The sequence below is a fragment of the Oncorhynchus keta genome, chromosome 10, assembly GCF_023373465.1.
Source record: "Oncorhynchus keta strain PuntledgeMale-10-30-2019 chromosome 10, Oket_V2, whole genome shotgun sequence".
In the NCBI taxonomy this organism is placed as follows: domain Eukaryota; kingdom Metazoa; phylum Chordata; class Actinopteri; order Salmoniformes; family Salmonidae; genus Oncorhynchus; species Oncorhynchus keta.
Window position 1 is genome coordinate 3,844,108 of NC_068430.1, and position 25,234 is coordinate 3,869,341.

General features: G+C 44.2%; 1 protein-coding gene across 1 annotated transcript in view; it reads left to right on the forward strand.

The window, feature by feature from the left end:
• Positions 1 to 25,234, forward strand: part of LOC118389598 (metabotropic glutamate receptor 7-like) — a 410,239-nt gene that overhangs the window by 326,330 nt on the left and 58,675 nt on the right. Inside the window, exons 7-8 of the mRNA XM_052528607.1 lie at positions 17,151 to 17,353; positions 17,638 to 18,370. Coding sequence (XP_052384567.1) covers positions 17,151 to 17,353; positions 17,638 to 18,370 — 936 coding nt within the window. The remainder of the gene's footprint in view (positions 1 to 17,150; positions 17,354 to 17,637; positions 18,371 to 25,234) is intronic.

Genomic DNA, 25,234 nt, shown 5'->3' on the forward strand with positions numbered 1-25,234 from the left:
CGGAGAACCCCCCCAAGAACACACAGTTTCCAACGGCTCCAAAAAGCAGTTAACAGAATGCTCCTTTTCCGCTAACACAACAACCCTGAGAAGAACTGTCAGAGCCCAATATAGGGAACCAGAACCTGCTGCAACTTGGCTATGCAGCAATTGACACGCTGCAACTACAACCCCCCAAGTCCGTAGACCCCCGCACAGTTCCAAGAACAGTATTTACCTTGCGAGCCTGAAAATGTCATACAAAGAACCGCAAGCCATAAAACAACAGACCCCCTGTCGTGCCTTGGTAAAGCAGACACACTGCAGAGCATCAACCAGAGTCAATGAAATAAAGGAAGCCCGAGGCTCAAACCCCACAAAGAACCTGCAGTAACCTGGAAACTGTACATGGGCATCATTGCGTTTACTTGATAGCTACCTATACAAATAGCTAGCTAGAACAAAGTGTTAATAAGATAAATTCATTTAAAAAGATTAAAAGCAATACAAATTAGTTCTCCAGTAGGCATCTGTCACAGCAGCACAAGTCTTAAACCCACAGGGAAACTGTGGTTAGTCGGATAAATGTGCAACCTGCGTGGTCCTTAACACCCACTCCAGGAACCAGCCCTAAGCTGCCACACCCCTAATGGAATGAACACGGACAGAGCTAGGCAACCCTTGTCCGTTGCTGTTGGAGACGGCCTCCACAATCCAATGAGAAACACACTGCGTAGAAAGCGGCCTACTCCGAGCTGGATTAGCAAAACAGACAATAAACTGGTCACAAACACAGATGTCCTCGTTCCTACAGTATCTATATAGAGTGCATTCAGAAAGTATTCAGACACCTTGTCTTTAAACATAGATGTCAGGCTGTTACGTAACAAACTATCTACACACAATACCCATAATGACAATGCAAAAACTGGTTTCGCAAATGTATAAAAAATAAAAACCTGAAATATCACATTTACATAACTATGGAGGCCGTCAAGTTCTCTCACGTCACCCCGCTCCTCCACTCTCTCCACTGGCTTCCAGTTGAAGCTCGCATCCGCTACAAGACCATGGTGCTTGCCTACGGAGCTGTGAGGGGAACGGCACCTCAGTACCTCCAGGCTCTGATCAGGCCCTACACCCAAACAAGGGCACTGCGTTCATCCACCTCTGGCCTGCTCGCCTCCCTACCACTGAGGAAGTACAGTTCCCGCTCAGCCCAGTCAAAACTGTTCGCTGCTCTGGCCCCCCAATGGTGGAACAAACTTCCTCACGACGCGGGGACAGCGGAGTCAATCACCACCTTCCAGAGACACCTGAAACCCCACCTCTTTAAGGAATACCTAGGATAGTAATCCTTCTCACCCCCCTTAAAAGATTTAGATGCACTATTGTAAAGTGGCTGTTCCACTGGATGTCATAAGGTGAATGCACCAATTTGTAAGTCGCTCTGGATAAGAGTGTCTGCTAAATGACTTAAATGTAAATGTAAATGTATTCAGGCTCTTTACTCGGGACTTTGTTGAAGCACCTTTGGCAGCGATTGTAGGGTACAGTACAGTACAGTACAGTACAGTAGAGTCCAGTAGAGTAGGGTACAGTACAGTAGAGTTATGTTTGTTTTTGCTTTGGTTGATTACATCCTCAATTCTTCTTGGGTATGATGATACAAGCTTGTTCACCTCCCTGACCAAGGCCCTTCTTCCACAATTGCTCAGTCTGGCAAGAGGGCCAGCTCTTGGAAGAGTATTGGTGATTCCAAACTTCTTCCATTTAAGAATGATGGGGTCCACTGTGTTTTTTGGGACCTTCAATTCTGCAGAAATGTGTTGGCAACCTTCCCCAGATCTGTACCTCGACACAATCCTGTGTCAAAGCTCTAAGGACAATTCCTTGGACCTCATGGCTTGGTTTTTGCTCTGACGTCCACTGTCAACTGTGGGCCCTTATTTAGACAGGTGTGTGCCTTTCCAAATCATGAATTTACCACAGGTGGACTCCAATCGAGTTGTAGAAACATCTCAAGGAGGATCAATGGAAACTAGATGCAGCTGAGCTAAATTTCAAGTCTCATAGCAAACTTACGTCGGTTATAAATGTGCCCAAAAAAATCTTATGTCATTGTGGAGTATTGTGTGTAGATTGATGAGGAGGAAATATAATTTAATCCATTTTAGAATAAGGCTATAACATAACAAAATGTGGAAAAGGGTCTGAATACACTGTACATGCGTAGGCCATGCACCCTCTGTTGTTTACTAGAAGCAAACAGAGGAGGTAAGAAAGAGAAAGCTGGAAAACCAGAGACCTGTCAAATATAGATATAACCTTGGGATCAAACTGTATTAGGATGTAACTTCACTTTGTAGTCGCCAGGCACAAACTCTAAACAGGAAGTGTGTACTGACAGAGAAACCGCTGGCTGAAAGTCCAGAGACCGGTCAAAAAGGACATAGGTCCTGAGATTTTCTGTTTAGAGGGGTGGAGACTTCATTAGTCGCATTAGTACATGTTATAAAACAAACCTGTGAAAAAATAAATGTTCTTGTTATCCCCCAGAATGAGGAACAACCCAGAACTTAATCGAGCATCTGATGCAATTACACAATATTTTAGTTGTGGGTGTATGAGATTAATGTTAAGGATGTCACGAGAGACTAAACAATATATATATGCCATTTAGCAGACGCTTTTATCCAAAGCGACTTACAGTCATGTGTGCATACATTCTACGTATGGGTGGTCCCGGGGATCGAACCCACTACCCTGGCGTTACAAGCGCCATGCTCTACCAACTGAGCTACAGAAGGACCAATAGTAAAGCTATTTAGAGTATTTCCAGTCTTAGGTACTATGTTATACATCTGATTACGAATGCAGAACAGGGGACTTGCATTTACGTGCATATGGATATTTCACAACATGGAGAGACGTGCTATTTGAGATGTGTTTCAAACTGTCAGATGTTCCCTGTATGTTTATCTACTGAGCAGGTGGATGGAGAGAATGAGTGAGTGGGAGTCGGGAGGCAATGGAGGGATAAATGGATATGAGAGAGAGAGAGAGAGAGAGACCTTTGCCCGTGAAAGGACGTTTGGGTGGCAAATAAGCATTTTAGCCTAAGACAACAAAAACTAAACATGTGTATGACTGAGTCATAGACCGTTTAGTCAGTATGAAAGAAGGAGGATGGCATTTCTATACAAGTAGGGTGAGTCAACATGTTTTTTCTACTTGTAAACACACACACACACACACACACACACACACACACACACACACACACACACACACACACATCAGTATCATGGACAGCCACATCATATTTAGTTGGCGTTGATTGAACTAAATTGTTTTTTGGTAGCTTTTAGTTGTCACTGTATAATACTAAGCCTAGGTGATTAGATTATGTTGAAATAGAGCCCCGCATTGGAGTTGTCATAATACCCATAAAACCTAGCAGTCAAACAGGGAAATGGATCCAATCATTTTTTCCACCATTCATTCTTCCCATAGAACATTTTAGAAACACTTCAAATAAGGGCTGTGTTTAGTGTGGCTTAACCTGGCAAGACATTTCAAATACCACGTATATCTCTCTTAGACAAGGTGACTTTTATCAATATATTCAGCTCTATTTACTCGCACATTTGGAAAATGCTAATTAATCCCCAGGTGACAGACAGACAGTGAGACTGTTTCCCCACTCAGAGTTGGAAAGGCATAGTTGTGTGTTTTTTTTTAAAGGAAAACATAAAAGTTGTAAATAAAAATAATAAAAAGTGTTTTATGAACTAACTTTAACTAAAATATAATCTGCCTGGGTCTCAAAAAGTAAGAGCCAGGAATGTTTCCAGACTGAGCCCTAGTTAGATTTTAACTGTTAACTTTAACTGTATTGCAGTTAACGAGTGCCCAGAGTAATTCTAGGTCAGGTTATACAATATAAAGGAAAATATTTATAATGTTCATGACTGTTTCTGTAGTTCCCTTTTACAGGCAGATTTTACGGTATGTTACCTGTAAAAATAAATATATATATATATATATATACACACATTTATTTTTTAGAGCCCAATTCATCCAATTTGACCATATTCTAGCCGGGATAAGTCTTTCATATCTCCCTGCACATGTCGGCAAGTGTAAGAGTGGGAGTAGACTGGGGCGGATGTGGGCGGACGTCTATTTTTAGTATATCCATTGAATATACACCAACACTGAGAATATCCATTATCCGTTTGTTTTAGGCAGGTCCTAAGAAACATTATAAGACTAATAAAATGTCTTTTCAAAATAATAGAATGACATATTTTTGAGTTTACTGGTCTGTGCATCCTAGATGGCTGTGCCATGCATATGAAATCAATAGTGGTTTTGACAAGACACACTGTTCGGTTGACCTGATCTGAGTCAACACACATGTTATAGAATTATAGCTAAGAACATAATGAAATATAACATAAAATACAAATAATATTTTTCTCATGCAGCGTGCCTCATGTCAAAGTGTGGAATCGCTGTCATATATATATAAAAAGTGATATTTCAAAAACAGAGCCCAAGGCAAGGCCAATTATATATGTTTTATCCAGGTTTCTTCTCTTTCAAGCCCTCACTCTGCTTTGTTAGGGAGCAGGCATATATTGTCATACCTTCACTCTGCTTTGTTAGGGAGCAGGTGTAAAGTGTCATACCTTCACTCTGCTTTGTTAGGGAGCAGGTGTAAAGTGTCATACCTTCACTCTGCTTTGTTAGGGAGCAGGTGTAAAGTGTCATACCTTCACTCTGCTTTGTTAGGGAGCAGGTGTAAAGTGTCATACATTCACTCTGCTTTGTTAGGGAGCAGGTGTAAAGTGTCATACATTCACTCTGCTCTGTTAGTCAGCAGGCGTAAAGGGTCATACATTGAGAGTATTTTCATCATGATACCAATAGAAAATCTACCAGCAACTAGCTGTCTCTCACAGCCAGAATTAGACATTCATCCACGTTTTTTCAAATGTCACATTTCAAAGTCTTTCCAAACATTAAGACAAAATAATCTAAAATAACATTCTAACGCTGGATACAACCTTACAACCTTTGGAATCAGAGGCACTCACTGGACCCCTATGATCACTCGGCTACCTCTCCCTAATATCAATTGTCCTTCTCCGTTACTGTCCTGGTTAGTGATTATTCTCTTATTTCACTGTAGAGCCTCTAGCCCTGCTCAATATGCCTTAACCAATAATTTATTTCCACCTCCCACACCAGGTGACATCACCTGGTGAAAACGTCTCTAGAGACAATATCTCTCATCATTACTCAATGCCTAGGTTTACCACCAATGTACTCAAATCCTACCATACCTTTGTCTGTACATTATGCCTTTAATCTATCGTGCCCAGAAACCTGCTACTTTTCTCTCTGTTCCGAACGTACTAGACGACCAGTTCTGTTAGCCTTTAGCCGTACCCTTATCCTACTCCTCCTCTGTTCATCTGGTGATGTAAAGGTTAATCCAGGCCCTGCAGTGCCTAGCTCAACTCCTATTCCCCAGGCGCTCTCTTTTGATGACTTCTGTAACCGTAAAAACCAAGATCTCAGCAATTACTGCCTCATTGCCTGCATCCGTAATGGGTCTGCTGTCAAACGACCACCCCTCATCACTGTATAACGCTCCCTAAAACACTTCAGCGAGCAGGCCTTTCTAATCGACCTAGCCAGTGTATCCTGGAATGATATTGATCTCATTCCATCAGTAGAGGATGCCTGGTTATTCTTTAAAAATGCCTCCCTCACCATCTTAAATACATTTACATTTACATTTAAGTCATTTAGCAGAAGCGTGCCCCATTCAAAAAATGTAGAACCAGGAACAAAAATATATATATAGTCTTTGGTTCTCTCCAGATCTGACTGCCCTTGACCAGCACAAAAACATCCTGTGGCGTTCTGCATTAGCATCGAATAGTCCCCGTGATATGCAACTTTTCAGGGAAGTTAGGAACCAAATACAAAGGCAGTTAGGAAAGCTAAGGCTAGCTTTTTCAAGCAGAAATGTTCATCCTGTAGCACAAACTCAAAAAGGTTCTGGGACACTGTAAAGTCCACAGAGAATAAGAACACCTCCTCCCAGGTGCCCACTGCACTGAGGCTAGGAAACACTGTCACCACTGACAAATCCACTATAATTGAGAATTTCAATAAGCATTTTTCTACAGCTAGCCATGCTTTCCACCTGGCTAACCCTACCCCGATCAACAGCCCTGCAGCCCCCACAGCAACTCGCCCAAGCCTCCCCATTTCTCCTTCACCCAAATCCAAATAGCTGATGTTCTGAAAGAGCTGCAAAATCTGGACCACGACAAATCAGCCGTGCTAGACAATCTGGACCATTTCTTTCAAAAATTATCTTCCGAAATTGTTGCAACACCTATTACTAGCCTGTTCAACCTCTCTTTCGTATCATCTGAGATGTCCAGAGATTGGAAAGCTGCCATGGTCATCCCCCACTTCAAAAGGGGGAGACACTCTAAAAACAAACTGCTATAGACCTATATCTATCCTACCCTGCCTTTCTAACGTTTTCGAAAGCCAAGTTAACAAACAGATTACCGAGCATTTCGAATCCCACCGTACCTTCTCGACTATGCAATCTGGTTTCCGAGCTGGTCATGGGTGCACCTCAGCCACACTCAAGGTCCTAAACGATATCATAACCGCTATCGACAAGAGACAATACTGTGTAGCCGTATTCATCGACTTGGGCAAGGCTTTCGACTCTGTCAATCACCACATACTTATCGGCAGACTCAAGACTTGTTTTCTCAAATGATTGCTCAAATGATTGTGTCAAATCAGAGGGCCTGTTGTCCGAACCTCTGGCAGTCTCTATGGGGGTAACACAGGGTTCAATTCTCAGGCCGACTCTCTTCTCTGTATACATTAATGATGTCGCTCTTCCTGCTGGTGATTCTCTGATCCACCTCTACGCAGATGACACCATTCTGCATACCTCTGGCCCTTCTTTGGAGACTGTGTTATTAACTAACCTCCAGACTAACCTGCCCGCCCGTCCAGCATCTCTACTCTGGATGGTTCTGACTTAGAATATGTAACTACAAATACCCAAGTGTCTGGTTAGACTGTAAACTCTCCTTCCATACTCACATTAAGCATCTCCAATCCAAAATTAAATCTATTATTTTCTTTCTATTTCGCAACAAAGCATCACTCGTGCTAACAAACATAGCCTCGTAAAACTGACCATCCTACCGATCCTCAACTTTGGCGATTTAATTTACAAAATAGCCTCCAACACTCTACTCAACAAATTGGATGCAGTCTATCACAGTGTCATTCGTTTTGCTACCAAAGCCCCATATACCACCCACCACTGCGACCTGTACGCTCTCGTTGGCTGGCCCTCGCTTCATATTTGTCGCCCATTCCACTGGCTCCAGGTCATCTACAAGTCTCTGCTAGGTAAAGCCCCGCCTTATCTCAGCTCACTGGTCACCATAGCAGCACCCACCCGTAGAACGTGCTCCAGCAGGTATATCTCACTAGTCACCCCCAACGCCAATTCCTCTTTTGGCCGCCTTTCCTTCCAGTTCTCTGCTGCCAATGACTGGAACAAACTGCAAAAATCACTGAAGCTGGAGACTCATATCTCCCTCACTAGCTTTAAGAACCTGCTGTCTGAGCAGCTCACAGATCACTCAGCTCACAGATCACTGCCCATCTGTAAATAGCCTATTCAACTACGTCATCCCCATACTGTAATGAACTTCGTCTGTTGTTTGTAGAGAGTCAGCGTGTAGGTCAGAAATGCAGCGTGTAGGTTACTCATGACTTTTAATGAAGAATAATGCGGTACATGAAATAACTGAAAAATACAAAAACAACAAACGAGTGAAACTAATACAGCCTATCTGGTGACAAACACTAAGACAGGTACAATCACCCACGAAATACAACGCGCACTCAGGCTGCCTAAATACGGTTCCCAATCCGAGACAACGAGAATCAGCTGACTCCAATTAGGAATCGCCTCAGGCAGCCAAGCCTAACTAGACACACCCCTAATAATACACACTCCCAATTAATACAACCCCAATATGAAATACAACATATAAACCCATGTCACACCCTGGCCTACCCAAACATATAACAAAAACACAAGATACAATGACCAAGGCGTGACAGAACCCCCCCCCTAAGGTGCGGACTCCGGGACGCACCTCAAGAGCATAGGGAGGGTCCGGGTGGGCGTCTGTCCATGGTGGCGGTTCTGGCTCGGGACGTGGACCCCACTCCATAAATGTCCTAGTTCCTCCCCTTCGCGTCCTAGGATAATCCACCTTCTCCGCCGACCATGGCCTAATAGTCCTCACCCTGATCCCCACATAACTGAGGGGCAGCTCGGGACCGAGGGGCAGCTCGGGACCGAGGGGCAGCTCGGGACAGAGGGGCAGCTCGGGACAGAGGGGCAGCTCGGGACAGAGGGGCAGCTCGGGACAGAGGGGCAGCTCGGGACAGAGGGGCAGCTCGGGACAGAGGGGCAGCTCGGGACAGAGGGGCAGCTCGGGACAGAGGGGCAGCTCGGGACCGAGGGGCAGCTCGGGACCGAGGGGCAGCTCGGGACAGAGGGGCAGCTCGGGACCGAGGGGCAGCTCAGGACAGAGGGGCAGCTCGGGACAGAGGGGCAGCTCGGGACAGAGGGGCAGCTCGGGACAGAGGGGCAGCTCGGGACAGAGGGGCAGCTCGGGACAGAGGGGCAGCTCAGAACAGAGGGGCAGCTCAGGACAGCAGGGCAGCTCAGGACAGCAGGGCAGCTCGGGACAGCGGGGCAGCTCGGGACAGCGGGGCAGCTCGGGACAGCGGGGCAGCTCGGGACAGAGGGGCAGCCCGGGACCGAAGCAGCCCAGTACAGAGAGGAAGCCTAGTACTGAAAGGAAGCTCAGTACTGAGAGGAAGCTCAGGCAGGTAGTAGGCTCCGGTAAATCCTGGCTGGCTGGTGGACCTGGATGATTCAGGTTGTCTGGCCGATCTAGAAGATCTAGGTTGACGGGCAGATCTGGAAGAGACTGGTTGTCGGGCAGATCTGGAAGAGACTGGTTGTCGGGCAGATCTGGAAGAGACTGGTTGTCGGGCAGATCTGGAAGAGACTGGTTGTCTGGCAGATCTGGAAGAGACTGGTTGTCTGGCAGATCTGGAAGAGACTGGTTGTCTGGCAGATCTGGAAGAGACTGGTTGTCTGGCAGATCTGGAAGAGACTGGTTGTCTGGCAGATCTGGAAGAGACTGGTTGTCTGGCAGATCTGGAAGAGACTGGTTGTCTGGCAGATCTGGAAGAGACTGGTTGTCTGGCAGATCTGGAAGAGACTGGTTGTCTGGCAGATCTGGAAGAAACTGGTTGTCTGGCGGCGCTGGGAGGACTGGCGGCACTGGCGGCGCTGGGCAGACTGGCGGTACTGGCGGCGCTGGGCAGACTGGGAGCACTGGCGGCGCTGGGCAGACTGGGAGCACTGGCGGCGCTGGGCAGACTGGGAGCACTGGCGGCGCTGGGCAGACTGTGAGCTCTGGCGGCGCTGGGCAGACTGGCACTTCTGGCGGATCCTGGCAGACTGGTGACGCTGGGCCGACTGGCGGCGCTGGGCAGACAGGAGACTCCGGCAGCGCAGGAGAGGAGAAAAGCTCTGGCTGCGCTAAACAAGCGGGAGACTCCGGCAGCGCAGGAGGGGAGAAAAGCACTGGCTGCGCTGAACAGGCGAGGCGCACTGGAGGCCTGGTGCGTGGTGCTGGAACTGGTGGTACTGGCGCGAGGACACGCACAGGAAGCCTGGTGCGGGGAGCTGCTACCGGAGGACTGGTGTGTAGAGGTGGCTCTGGATAGACCGGACCGTGCAGGCGCACTGGAGCTCTTGAGCACCGAGCCTGCCCAAGCTTACCTGGCTCGATGCCCACTCTAGCCCGGCCAATAGGAAGGGCTGGTATGTGTCGCAGCTGGCTCTGCACCCGCACTGGAAACACCGTGCGCTCCATAGCATAACACGGTGCCTGCCCGGTCTCTCTAGCCCAACGGTGAGCACAGGGAGTATGCGCAGGTTTCCTACCTGGCATAACTATTCTCCCTTTTAGCCCCCCCAATATTTTTTGGGGGTGACTTTCCGGTTTCCAACCGCGTCGCCGTGCTGCCTCCTCATACATGCGCCTCTCCGCTTTAGCTGCCTCTATTTCCTCCTTGGGACTGCGATATTCTCCCGGCTGCTCCCAGGGTCCTTGACCGTCTAATTCCTCCTCCCATGTCCAAATCTCCAAATGATGCATTCTCTCCCATTGCAACTGCTCTTCACGATTAACAGGGAGAGTAGGCTCAGGTCTGTTTCCTGACTCAGCCACTCTCTCTCTGCGCTTTCCCCTGTTACCTTCAGTTTTCGCTCTGTATAGCAATGCTTTCCTTCTCGATTCCATATGTGTATAGCCCTCTTCGCATTGCTGTAGGGAATCCCAGGCGGGCTCCTGCACTCGCTCTGGGTCGGCCGCCCACCTGTCGATTTCTTCCCACGTCGTATAATCCCTGCTTCTGCCGTCCATAGCGTCCTCCTTTAGCTCCTGCCAGTTCACACGCTGCTCGGTCTGTGAATGGTGGTGGGTGATTCTGTAATGAACTTTGTTGTTTGTAGAGAGTCAGACCGAAATGCAGCGTGTAGGTTACTCATGACTTTTAATGAAGAATAATGCGGTACATGAAATAACTGAAAAATACAAAAACAACAAACGAGTGAAACTAATACAGCCTATCTGGTGACTAACACAGAGACAGGTACAATCACCCACGAAATACAACGCGCACTCAGGCTGCCTAAATACGGTTCCCAATCCGAGACAACGAGAATCAGCTGACTCCAATTAGGAATCGCCTCAGGCAGCCAAGCCTAACTAGACACACCCCTAATAATACACACTCCCAATTAATACAAACCCCAATACGAAATACAACATATAAACCCATGTCACACCCTGGCCTACCCAAACATATAACAAAAACACAAGATACAATGACCAAGGCGTGACACATACTGTATTTATTTATTTGCCTTGCACCTTTGCACCCCAGTATCTCTACTTGCACATTCCTATTCTGCACATCTACCATTCCAGTGTTTAATTGTCATATTGTAATTACTTCGCCACCATGGCCTATTTATTGCCTTACTTTCCTTATCTTACCTCATTTGCACACACAGTATATATACTTTTTATACTGTATTATTCACTGTGTTTGTTTATTCCATGTGTAACTCTGTGTTGTTGTATATGTCGAACTGCTTTGCTTTATTTTGGCCAGGTGGCGGTTGTAAATGAGAACTTGTTCTCAGCTAGCCTACCTGGTTAATTAAAGGTGAAATATAGATATTTTTTTAATTAAAAAATCATTGCATAGTGCAGAAAATACACGAGAGTTCAGGCGCCTTGCTTTAACAAAGTTAACCATTTTCACTGTAGTGTCCAAAATGTCTTTCATGCTGTCAGGCATTCCCTTGGCAGCAAGAGCCTCTCGGTGGATGCTGCAGTGTACCCAGGTATTGTTGGGAGCAACTGCTTGCACACACGTTACCACTCCACTATGTCTCCCTGTCATGGCTTTTGCACCATCAGTACAGAAACCAACATGAGCAGCAGCTACGTTTGGCTACATACGGACCGTTAGTGGAATTCCCGTGAGAGTGTAACGGTTAATGTGATTGGATGATAATTATTTGACTAGGCTACCTGGTTAATGTGATTGGATGATAATTACTTGACTAGGCTACCTGGTTAATGTGATTGGATGATAATTATTTGACTAGGCTTCCTGTATTTGACATTGTGTTATTTTTTCGCTGAACACTCGATGGTTTAATTTATTTTTGGCAGTGAAACGAGGCTACTCACGTAAGAAAAACATCTCACCCAAATGTAGCCCCATTGGAAAATATAAATGGAATGTTTGAGAATGTGAAGAAAAGAAAAAAAAATTGGTAAAAGACAAGGCTATGAATACGTTCTGAAGGCACTGCATGTCAGCATCTCTCCTTATCCCTTCTGAGGGAATATTCTTGATTCACATCACCCAGAGAGAATATATCCACTTGCTCAACCAATCATTATGGTCTAGAGTGATTGTTTTATTAATTTACATTTCGATGAAATACTGCTGGAATAAAATAGAGCCATGTTATTGTTTGTTTTTATCACCACTTATTGTGAAAGATTAAAGATATATAGATATAACACTCAATCATCCCTTTCATACTCCTTGATATCAGTCCATAAATTTGAAATCTATCATTTTGTCCATTGGTTAATGAAGCTAACAATGTAAAAATATCCCTTGACAATCATGAACATCATCAGAAAAAGGATAAGTTAAGACATTTAAAATGTATTAACTTGGATAAAGTTGTTTGCAGTTAGCCAGTTAGGAAATAATGTGTGGATAGGCTAAAACTGTGATGCCAATGCAGAGTAATGATTTACGAGAACTTTGTTCATGAACAATATATAAATTCAGTTCTAAACTGTTATTTTGGATTGTTTTACTCCTAACCAGGGATGGAAACTAAGGATTATGGGCACTGGCCAGCCTGACTAGTAGACTGCATTTAAAAAAATATGTGTCATGCAATATTTTGAAAAGACAAAATGTCCCTAACCATCAGTGTTGTGTGTTCCTGGATGTCTAGGGAAGCCACACTTCCACACATGGCTGCCGAGGGGAAGTCACCAAGAAAATAGATAACATGAAAAACAGAGATGCAAAATATTTCGTCTCTCTGTTTTTCATAAATGTCCTGCAATTTGCAGGAAGCTGAATGTATCTCACCAGAGGAAGTATCCAAGTGTCCAAAAAAAAAAGAGAGTATGACATTGTTGCTGCCCGTAGCAGAAGGAAGCCAGCGAGCATTTGGCCTCTCTTGATAAAACACATAGAAAATAATAGCTGTGAATGGTCCTGGCCAACCAAAAAAAAAAAGTACAGTGGGAAGCCAGTTTGGATTTGTCTTCGCACCAATCACATCACATTAGAAGCCAAACGTCATTTACAGAAAACTTGAATTGTTGCATCTCATTGTGTCGTTGTCCACCAGTGGCTGGCTAGCTAGCTAACATTGTCCCTTTACTAAATTAGTCGTGGATGGAGATGGGGGTTTTGGACTTTAAATCGGTAACGGCTTTACTCCTCTTCGTCTGAGGAGGAGTAAGGATCGCTTTTTAATTCAAACTCAGAACACTAAACAGAAGATAAAAACATGAATTTTCAAAACCGTACCGTGTGGCCCAAACACTCACACAGAAACAAACAGAGGAAACACTCATACAGGACAAACAGTCGTGTGGCCCAAACACTCAACAGCGCAGTACCATGTGGTCAAGAAACAAACAGTACATGAGGATTTTTAATTCAAACACTCAGAACACAAACAGAAAACCATAAACAACAGGAATTTTCAAAACCGAAACAGTACCGTGTGGCCAAAACACTCACACAGAAACAAACAGTACCATGTGGCCCAAACACTCATACAGAGACAAACAGTACCATGTGGCCAAAACACTCATACAGAGACAAACAGTACCATGTGGCCAAAACACTCACACAGAGACAAACAGTACCATGTGGCCCAAACACTCACACAGAGACAAACAGTACCATGTGGCCAAAACACTCACACAGAGACAAACAGTACCATGTGGCCAAAACACTCATACAGAGACAAACAGTACCATGTGGCCCAAACACTCACACAGAAACAAACAGTCACAAACCAACAGTGAAACCCAGGCTACCTAAGTATGATTCTCAATCAGAGTCAACTAACGACACCTGCCTCTGAGAACCATACTAGGCCGAACCCAAAAATCAACATAGAAAAACCAACAGACTGCCCACCCCAACTCACGCCCATACTAAAACAAAGAATAAAATAACAGAACGTGACAATCAAATAAAATTGTATTAGTCACATGCGCCGAATACAACAGTGAACTGCTGAATACAACAGGTATTTCACCTTACAGTGAAATGTTCAATTACGAGCCCCTAACCAACAATGCAGTTTAAAAAAAATACAGATAAGAATTAGAAATTAAAGTAACAAGTAATTAAAGAGCAGCAGTAAAATAACAATAGTGAGACTATATACAGGGGGCAACCGGAACAGAGTCAATGTGTGGGGGCACCGGTTAGTTGAGGTAATATGTACATGTAGGTAGAGTTATTAAAGTGACTATGCATAGATGATAACAACAGAGAGTATCAGCGGTGTAAAAGAGGGGTACAAGGCAAATAGTCTGGGTAGCCATTTCATTAGATGTTCAAGAGTCTTCGGGGTAGAAGCTGTTTAGAAGCCTCTTGGGCCTAGACTTGGCGCTCCGGTACCGCTTGCCGTGCAGTATCAGAGAGAACAGTCTATGACTGGGGTGGCTGGAGTCTTTGACAATTTTTTGGGTCTTCCTCTGACACCGCCTGGTATAGAGGTCCTGGATGGCAGGAAGCTTGGCCCCAGTGATGTACTGGGCCGTACGCACTACCCTCTGTAGTGCCTTGCGGTCGGAGGCTGAGCAGTTGCCATACCAGGCAGTGATGCAACCAGTCAGGATGCTCTCGATGGTGCAGCTGTAGAACCCTTTGACGATCTGAGGACCCATGACAAATCTTTTCAGTCTCCTGTGGTCTTATTACATTTTTCATACTGGCCAATGATTATAAACGGTGATTCTGATTCAACCATAGCTTAAATAAATGTTACAAAAATAATGATACATTTATAAAAATATATTGTGCCCCTGACCTGGGGGGATGGAAGTTCATTCATGTAGCTAGATGTAGTAACGTTATAGGGTAATGTTAACTTGCTTGCCTGGTGCACCGTTACCCATGAAAGGAGGTTTGGCTAGCGAATAAGCGATTTAGCCAGGCAGCCTAGGACAAGAAAAAAATAAGAGTCATAAACCATTTAGTGAAAGGGATGGCATTGGCTTTTCTCTCTTCTGAGTCAACATGTTGTTCTACTTGCACGAACCCACACCAGGACCATGGACAGCCACATCGTATTCAGATGACATTGATTGGACTAAATCATTTTTTGTTATCTGTTTATCATTTATTGTCACTGTGTTAGACTGCTAGGTTGTGTGGGTATTATGACACCTCCACTGTGGGGCTCTATAAAACTATTGGAACCATTTCCTTGTTTGACTGCTAGGTTGTGTGGGTATTATGACACCTCCACTCTGGGGCTCTATAAAACTATTGGAACCATTTCCTTGTTTGACTGCTAGGTTGTGTGGGTATTATGACACCTCCACTCTGGGGCTCTATAAAACTATTGGAACCATTTCCTTGTTTGACTGCTAGGTTGTGTGGGGGCAGTATTATGACACCTCCACTGTGGGGCTCTATAAAACTATTGGAACCATTTCCCTGTTTGACCGCTAGGTGTTATGGGTATTATAACACCTCCACTGTGGGGCTCTATAAAACTATTGGAACCATTTCCTTGTTTGCCTGCTAGGTTGTGTGGGTATTATGACACCTCCACTGTGGGGCTCTATAAAACTATTGGAACCATTTCCCTGTTTGACTGCTAGGTTGTGTGGGTATTATGACACCTCCACTGTGGGGCTCTATAAAACTATTGGAACCATTTCCCTGTTTGACTGCTAGGTTGTGTGGGTATTATGACACCTCCACTGTGGGGCTCTATAAAACTATTGGAACCATTTCCCTGTTTGACTGCTAGGTTTTATGGGTATTATGACACCTCCACTGTGGGGCTCTATAAAACTATTGGAACCATTTCCTTGTTTGACTGCTAGGTTTTTGGGGGTATTTAATCAAATCAAATTGTTTTTGTCACATGTGTAGGTAGACCTTACAGTGAAATGACAAGCCATTAACCAACAATGCAGTTAAAAAAATAATACATGTAAAAATAAACAAGTACAACATTTAAGACAAATTTTTAAAGAGCAGCAGTAAAATAACAGTAGCGAGGCTATGTACATATGAGGGTATGTGAGGGGACACAGGTTAGTCGAGGTAATTGAGGTAATATGTACATGCAGGTAGAGTTTAAGTGACTATGCATAGATAATAACCAGAGGGAAGCATTAGCGTAAAAGAGGCAGGAAAGGTTTGGGGGGGGATGCGAATTGTCTGGGCAGCCATTTGATTAGCTGTTCAGGAGTCTTTTTGGCTTGGGGTTAGAAGCTGTTAAGAAACCTTTTGGGACCTCGACTTGGCACTCTGGTATTATGACTCATACTGTGGTACTCTATGGTGGTAGAATAGTGGAGGAAGCACCTGTTTTCTTTGCGACTTGCGGAAACCTGCTCAACCTGCTTAACCTGCTTAACCTGCTCAACCTGTTTAACCTGTTTAACCTGCTTATCCTGTTCAACCTGCTTAACCTGCTTAACCTGATCATCCTGTTCAACCTGCTTAACCTGCTTAACCTGCTCATCCTGCTCAACCTGCTTAACCTGCTAGTCCTGCTTAACCTGCTCATCCTGTTCAACCTGCTTAACCTGTTCAACCTGCTTAACCTGCTCATCCTGTACAATCTGCTTAACCTGCTCAACCTGCTTAACCTGCTCATCCTGTTCAACCTGCTTAACCTGCTCATCCTGTTCAACCTGCTTAACCTGCTCATCCTGTTCAACCTGCTTAACCTGCTCATCCTGTTCAACCTGCTTAACCTGCTCATCCTGTTCAACCTGCTTAACCTGCTCATCCTGCTCAACCTGCTCGCTTTTCTGCCTCTCTTGGAGGAAGTTGAGAATATCCATATTTGCTCTGAGTGACATGCTGAGTGATGACATTGACATCTAACCAGTGCTGTAGGGGTGGGGGAGGGATTAAGGGTCCACTGCATTGTGAGTCCACTGCACTGTGAAATCACAGCAGTCACTCCAGGGCTTCTTGCTGTGCCTGCTACTTCCTAGTGCAGGATATTGGATTGTTTATTTTTGTCTTAAAAATGTGTCAGTAAAACATAAATGTTACACGGCATTGTGGGGTTATGTCATCTCAAATCCGACTGGATAAAATCAAATATAAAATATTTGTTCTTAAAAAGAAAGAAATTGTCATTGTTCTACTCCTGTCGAATCCACATCCATCCTGTGTTCCAGATCGAGGATATGCAGTGGCCGGACGGACAGACAGAGATCCCCAGCTCTGTGTGCAGTCAGCCCTGCAAGACAGGACAGAGGAAGAAGGCAGTGAAAGGCATGCCGTGTTGCTGGCACTGTGAACCCTGTGATGGCTACCAGTACCAGTATGATGAAACATCCTGCAAGCTGTGCTCCTACAGCATGATGCCCAACCCCAACAGGTGACAGACAGGAGCACTGTAGACATAACTTTAAGACTTGCCAAAATTACACAAACGTTCCCAAAATTCCCAGGGATTTCTGGAAGACCTGGGAATATTGGGAAAGTTTCAGGAACTGTTCAACCCTAGATAATTCTATAACGTTTTTATGCTCTCCTTGATACAGTAGTATTATAAAACAAAGTTTTACAGTACAATACTGCTTGACGTCTTGTCGTCTGTATGTGTATTTTCTAAATTGTCAAATTAAATTAAACTTAATAAATCAATCAATCTATTAAAAGGACGGCATGTCAGCCCATCCCCATCGTGAAGCTGGAGTGGCATTCCCCTTGGGCAGTGATCCCCGTCTTCCTCGCCATGCTGGGTATCATCGCCACCATCTTCGTCATGGCAACCTTCATCCGCTACAACGACACACCCATTGTCCGTGCATCGGGCCGTGAACTGAGCTATGTCCTCCTCACTGGGATCTTCCTCTGTTACATCATCACCTTCGTCATGATCGCCAAGCCCGACATCGCCATATGCTCGTTCCGCCGGATCTTCCTGGGTCTGGGCATGTGCATCAGCTACGCCGCGTTACTCACCAAAACCAACCGGATCTACCGAATCTTCGAAGAAGGTAAGACGTCTGTGACGGCACCCAGGCTGATCAGCCCGACCTCTCAGCTGGCCATCACCTCTTCCCTAATTTCCGCTCAGCTACTGGGTGTGTTCGTCTGGTTCGGTGTGGATCCCCCGAACACCGTCATCGACTACGACGAACAGAAGACATTCAACTCAGACCAGGCTAGAGGAGTGTTGAAATGTGACATCACGGATCTGCAGATTATCTGCTCGCTGGGTTATAGCATCCTACTCATGGTCACGTGCACGGTGTACGCCATCAAGACGCGGGGCGTCCCGGAGAACTTTAACGAGGCCAAGCCCATTGGATTCACGATGTATACCACCTGTATCGTCTGGCTAGCCTTCATTCCCATCTTCTTTGGGACAGCTCAGTCTGCAGAAAAGGTAAGGTTGATTTCAGATTGTTTCCTATTTATTCATTATTATAATAATAATGGGCCTTTGTCTAGTTCTGGAATAAAAAACATAATATTCTCCATTGAAAGGGTTTCTTTGTCCAAGACTAGGGTTTAAACTGTGTCTGGGTAACCAGCCAATTAAGTCATATTGGATAACTTTCAGTTTAGCACTGATGACAAGTTACCCGGTGGCAGATGGCCTATTTACTTGCACACTTTAATATCAGTTGCACCAATGTGCCAACCCACGACTTGGAAAATTAGACAGAACCTTTGATTTTATATGTGACCTAGTGACAGGATCTAAGCCAATAGACGTGACTTCCTACTTCACAGTAGAGCCATTATCTTTTTTTGTATTTTTTGCAGAAATGCCTTCTGGAACATGTTGCTTAATTTACAAACTTGTATGGGGTCATTAATACATATGAATACAATTTTTTAAATGATGAGTTTAGCCAAGGAAAAAGCACTGAGCTATACAGGGAGAAAGACAGGATCCATCCTGGCTAGTCCTGATTGGCTGAGATAATGGAGTTGTTGGACATGCCGTGAGCATTCCTGATTGGTCTGTGATGTCACAGGGTTCTTTCTATAATAGATTATTGGGGTGGGGGGGGGGTCCCTTGGTCATTACATAGATCATCTTTGCAACCGCAGATATTTGGAAAGATATAGTTTTGTGTTGTGTTGCTACAGTTCTCAAAAACATTGTTGCCCTGAATTTAGCGGACTACTTTCTGACTCACACACGTTGACGTGTGGTTGGTTTAAAAGACAGATGGGTCTAAGACTTAAGAATGATGAATCGGACGTAAACAACATCTTTCAAAGGGTATTTTATTGTATCTTAACTAAAGCTAAAGCAAGTTTATCAACTTTTAAAGCAGTAAACGGCATAACCATATTTCCCTCAACTACAGTGGAAAATAAATTAACTTACATTTGCTATTAACCTCGATAGAGACATTCAGACATATGGCATATTGCTGTTTGTGTCAGTTTTATCTCAAATTCCATGTCCAGGCCATGAACAGTCTGATGTTGCTATAATTGGTCTGTTCGCTAGCTGAAGGCAATCTAGATTCTCCTTAACCTCTGTAGCTATAAGAGGATCAGCTGTGGCTTATCCAAGGTTGCGTCCAAAACGTTCACCCCATCCCCTTTATGGTGCACTACTTTGAACCAGGGCACATAGTGCTTTTTGGGATACAGATTGTGTCTGAAATTAATGAAATCATCAGAAATAATAAGCTATAATATGGCTGCATGGCGATGGTACATTTAAAAAAAATAATTAATTGCTGGTGTAAGTTCATTTCTATATAAACCATGTTTGATTATCTGACTTTTTGTCATCATCGTGGTTGTTTGTCTTTCTTGACCACTGGCTGTGTTTTTTTTCCCCTCTTGTCTTGCTAGTTGGCCTTAAAACCAATTACGTCTGAGGAAATAGAAAACTACAACACCTGGTATGTGTATGTGGAATACAGGTGTTGTGAAGCTGACTGTGAGATTGCCTTTGTTCAATCCAATCGCAGTGTAGTCAGAGACTCAGTTTAATTTAACCATCTGTTTTATCAGTGCAGTACAATAGATCATATTATTATCAGTGGTGGACTGGCCTTCTGGCATTTCGGGCAAATGTATTGCCTTTCCTCTCTTATCCTACCACCTTTCCACATGCTGTATATAGATTTTCTACTGTATTATTGACTGTATGTTTGTTTATTTCCATGTGTAACTCTGTGTTGTTGTATGTGTCGAACTGCTTTGCTTTATCTTGGCTTTATCTTGGCCAGGTCACAATTGTAAATGAGATATTGTTCTCAACCAGCCTACCTGGTTAAATAAAGGTGTTCTCAACCAGCCTACCTGGTTAAATAAAGGTGTTCTCAACCAGCCTACCTGGTTAAATAAAGGTGTTCTCAACCAGCCTACCTGGTTAAATAAAGGTGTTCTCAACCAGCCTACCTGGTTAATTAAAGGTGTTCTCAACTAGCCTACCTGGTTAAATAAAGGTGTTCTCAACTAGCCTACCTGGTTAAATAAAGGTGTTCTCAACCAGCCTACCTGGTTAAATAAAGGTGTTCTCAACCAGCCTACCTGGTTAAATAAAGGTGTTCTCAACTAGCCTACCTGGTTAAATAAAGGTGTTCTCAACTAGCCTACCTGGTTAAATAAAGGTGTTCCTCAACTAGCCTACCTGGTTAAATAAAGGTGTTCTCAACTAGCCTACCTGATTAAATAAAGGTGTTCTCAACCAGCCTACCTGGTTAAATAAAGGTGTTCTCAACCAGCCTACCTGGTTAAATAAAGGTGAAATAAATAACCATTTTAAAAAACAATATGCCAGATGGCCTAGTCCAGTTTTAACCTGTTTAACTTGTTCTTTTTTTTTGCATAGAAATGATCTGGCTTATAATGAGTTCCTCAACGAATAGAAAATAAAATGGGCCAGTGCCTTAAAAATGCCAATTTCTGGTCTTAGACTGCCCCTGTTTTCTATTGGATTTAGCATTTCCCAAATTGTTTTGGTGTACAAACGGCTTAAGTGCTCCTGAAAATAGGTGTTAGAAATGTACCCCCGAAGCGCAACAGAAAAGGGTTCAGAAACTGAAACGATTGTGCCTTTACAAATTCCACCGGCAAACCAAATAAGGATTTGCAATGCAGCTGAAGGGCTGGCTGAGTCTAGTGAAAATGCATTTTGTTTTGTACAATAGGGTACTGTAACTAAACTACCTGCTTAATCTGTACCCGACTGGCACACTATATCATACACTGACTATACAACACATTAGACAGACCATGTGAATCCAGTTGAAGCTATGATCCCACTTCAATCAGTGTAGATGAAGGAGAGGAGACAGGTGGTAGAAGGATTTGCCTTGAGACATTTGAGACGTGGGTTGTTACACGTGTGCCATGCAGAAAGTGGGCAAGACAAAAAAATGGTAAGTGTTTTTGGTAGTAGGTGCCAGGCGCACCGGTTTGTGTCAAGAACTACAAACAGCAGCATGGGGTTTCTTTTCTCACACTCAGTTTCCTGTGTGTATCAACAATGGTCTACCACCTCAAAAGGGACATCCAGCCAACTTCACACAACTGTGTCAACATGGTCCAGCATCCCTGTGGAATACTTCGACACCTTGTAGAGTCCATGCCCTGACAAATTGAGGCTGTTCTGAGGGCATAAGGGTGGAGGGGAGGGGAGGGGAGGGGAGGGGAGGGGGGGCAACTCAATATTAGGGAGGTGTTTGGTATACTCAGTGTAGTGCACTACATTTGACCAAGGCCCTGTGGGTTCTGGTCAAAAGTAGAGCACTATATAGGGAATAGGGTGTGATTTGGGAGCTGAATACTAAAGGTGATATGCAGCCCTGGGAAGAGAACAGAGAGGCTCATTAGGTCGACAGTTTCATATGTCCAGGGGAGCTGTGTGTGTGTGTGTGTGTGTGTGTGTGTGTGTGTGTGTGTGTGTGTGTGTGTGTGTGTGTGTGTGTGTGTGTGTGTGTGTGTGTGTGTGTGTGTGTGTGTGTGTGTGTGTGTGTGTGTGTGTGTGTGTGTGTCAGCTTGTGTGTGCATGCGTATGTCTGTGTGTGTGCTGCCTCGTGCTGTGTGAAGGCCTGACGTCAGCAGCCAGGCAGAGCCTAGGCAGGCAAGCAAGCAAGCAGACAGGCAGGCCGGCCGGCAGGCAGGCAGGTAGGCACCCCAGCCCCAGCAGAGTGGAATTGTAACACCCTGGCCTTTACTGCTTGTCATTACTTACCTGGCTGAGGTCGGGCAGAAATACTGATGACGATAGAGCAGTATTCACAAGGCCTGAAGAAAAGGGCTACCACACTCCCGCCTCTCAACTCAGCTTTCAAATCGCCTCCAGCACACAGGCACTGTTGGGGCGAGCGACTGAGTGACAAGTCGTTATTTTTTTCTTTCTTGTGCTATTTTGCTATTCGCTTCACGACTCCTGCATGCTTTGTTGACTATATTTGTTTCCACACTCGGGACTCTGACTCTCTATTAGTTAGACAGACTTTACATAGATTGTTTAGGGCCTCCCGTCCTATTCTAACCACCTCTTGCCAGCTTTAAAGGCGTCCGAAATGTTACCCAGCCGAAGCCGTTGGGAAAAGTTGTGCTAACATTATGCTGAAATTTTGTGACGTTTTTGTTCATGTTTGTTCCCCGTCAACTTCCCCGTCAACCGGGTTACTAACCACCTGTCCTGGCAACCCATCATTACGCACACCTTGCAACTCATCATTATGTACACCTGGCAACCCATCATTATGCACACCTGGCAACCCATCATTATGCACACCTGGCACCCATCATTATGCACACCTGGCAACCCATCATTAAGCACACCTTGCAACCCATCTTTAAGCACACCTTGCAACCCATCTTTAAGCACACCTGGCAACCCATCATTACGCACGCCTGGCAACCCATCATTACGCACATCTGGCAACCCATAATTACGCACACCTGGCAACCCATCATTACGCACACCTGGCAACACTCATTACACACACCTGGCAACACTCATTACACACACCTGGCAACACTCATTACACACACCTGGCAACACTCATTACACACACCTGGCAACACTCATTACACACACCTGCAACACTCATTACACACACCTGGCAACACTCATTACATACACCTGGCAACACTCATTACACACACCTGGCAACACTCATTGAGGTTTAGGTTTTGGTGAATGATTTGTCACAAATACTCTTCATTTAAATCTCTTCATTCAAAGATTCAATCATGGACACTCTTACTGTCAGTTGTGGCTGCTTTGTGTGATGTATTGTTGTCTCTACCTTCCTGCCCTTTACTGTGTGGTCTGTGCCCAACAATGTTTGTACCATGGTTTGTGCTGCTGCCATGTTCTTGTCTTGTTGTGTTGCTACCATGCTGTGTTGTCACGTGATGCTATGTTCTTGTCTTGTTGTGTTGCTACCATGCTGTGTTGTCACGTGATGCTATGTTCTTGTCTTAGGTCTCTCTTTATGTAGTGTTGTGTTGTCTCTCTTGTAGTGATGTGTGTTTTGTTCTATATTTATATTTCATTTATTTTTATTTTTAATCCCTGTCCCATCCACGCAGGAGGACGTTTCCCTTCCGGTAGGCGGTCATTGTAAATAAGAATTTGTTTTTATTAACTGACTTGCCTAGTTAAATATACATATATTTTTTTCAATGCTTTTAGCTTTTTCTATATTTAGGATTACTTATTTATTTTCTTTATTTAATAAAATGCAAATTAATTACTTAAAATTCATACAATGTGATTTTCTGGATTTTTGTTTTAGATTCCGTCCTTCACAGTTGAAGTGTACCTATGATACAAATTACAGACCTCTACATGCTTTGTAAGTAGGAAAACCTGCAAAATCGGCAGTGTATCAAATATTTGTTCTCCCCACTTTGTATGTTTTTTTTCAGCAGCAGACAATGATTGATAATGTCAAGAGCTGCACTGAACTCTAACAAAACATCTCCCACAATCATCTTATTATCAGTTTCTTTCAGCCAATCATCAATCTTTTTTTGTCAGTGCCGGAAATGTTGAATTTCCTTCCCTATAAGTTGAAAGCTGAAAGTCCGTTGTTAATTTGTTTACTGTGAAATAGCATTGTATCTGGTCAAACACAATTATTTCCAAATGTTTACTAAGGGTCGGTAGAAAGCTGATCGGTCGGCTGTTTAAACCAGTAAAGCTTTGTTAACATTACTTTCTGGAACTACTTTTGCTTTCCATAGATTACAGAAATGGCAAACAGGAGTGGCGATATAGTCTGAAACCCTCCTCAGTAATGTCCATCCATGTTTCAGTACCAGGTGGTTTGCCATTATTGATGGACAATAATATTTTTTGTTCGCCTCTTCCACATTCACTTTACCGAATTCAAAATTACATTGCCTGTCTTTCATAATTTAGGTAAGGAAGATTGAGAGTTTGTTGTTGTAAATTAGCTAATCTATCCAATGACAAATGTGTTAAATTAGTTGGCAATATCAGAGGGTTTCATGATGAGTGACCCATCTGATTCAATGAAGGATGGAGCGGAGTTGACCTTTTTTGCATAACATTTCATTTAAGGTTTTATATCCTTAATATCATTTATATTTATTTATGTTTCATAGTCCAGTTTTGTTTACTTATTTAACTTATATATTATTTAACTTGTATATTAATTTAACTTATATTGACCATACTACCATTTCTTCGGGAGATTGTATTATTTCCATGTCCTCTCTTGCTATTTATGACAAGTAGGACAGGAGCACTAATAGACCCAGGCCGTCAGGGCCGAAAACAGTTGGCAATGTTGCTGGAGCCCCTGTGGTTAGGGTGAATCATGTCTCTTTTAAAGAGTGCTGGTTGCTCCCACAGCAAGACAAAATTGTCACAAAAGGAGAAATTCTTGTTGTTGCAAAGTTCCTTCAAAGTAAACATTTAGGCCAATGAGGCGGCTGAAACATTCAGAATCCCTTTGATATCACAGGATGGGCGGCAGCATAGCCTAGTGGTTAGAGTGTAGGGGCGGCAGCATAGCCTAGTGGTTAGAGTGTAGGGGCGGCAGCGTAGCCTAGTGGTTAGAGCGTAGGGGCGGCAGCATAGCCTAGTGGTTAGAGTGTAGGGGCGGCAGCGTAGCCTAGTGGTTAGAGTGTAGGGGCGGCAGCGGCAGCCTAGTGGTTAGAGCGTAGGGGCGGCAGCGTAGCCTAGTGGTTAGCCTAGTGGTTAGAGGGAGGGGCGGCAGCGTAGCCTAGTGGTTAGAGCGTAGGGCGGCAGCATAGGGGTTAGAGTGGAGGGCGGCAGCGTAGC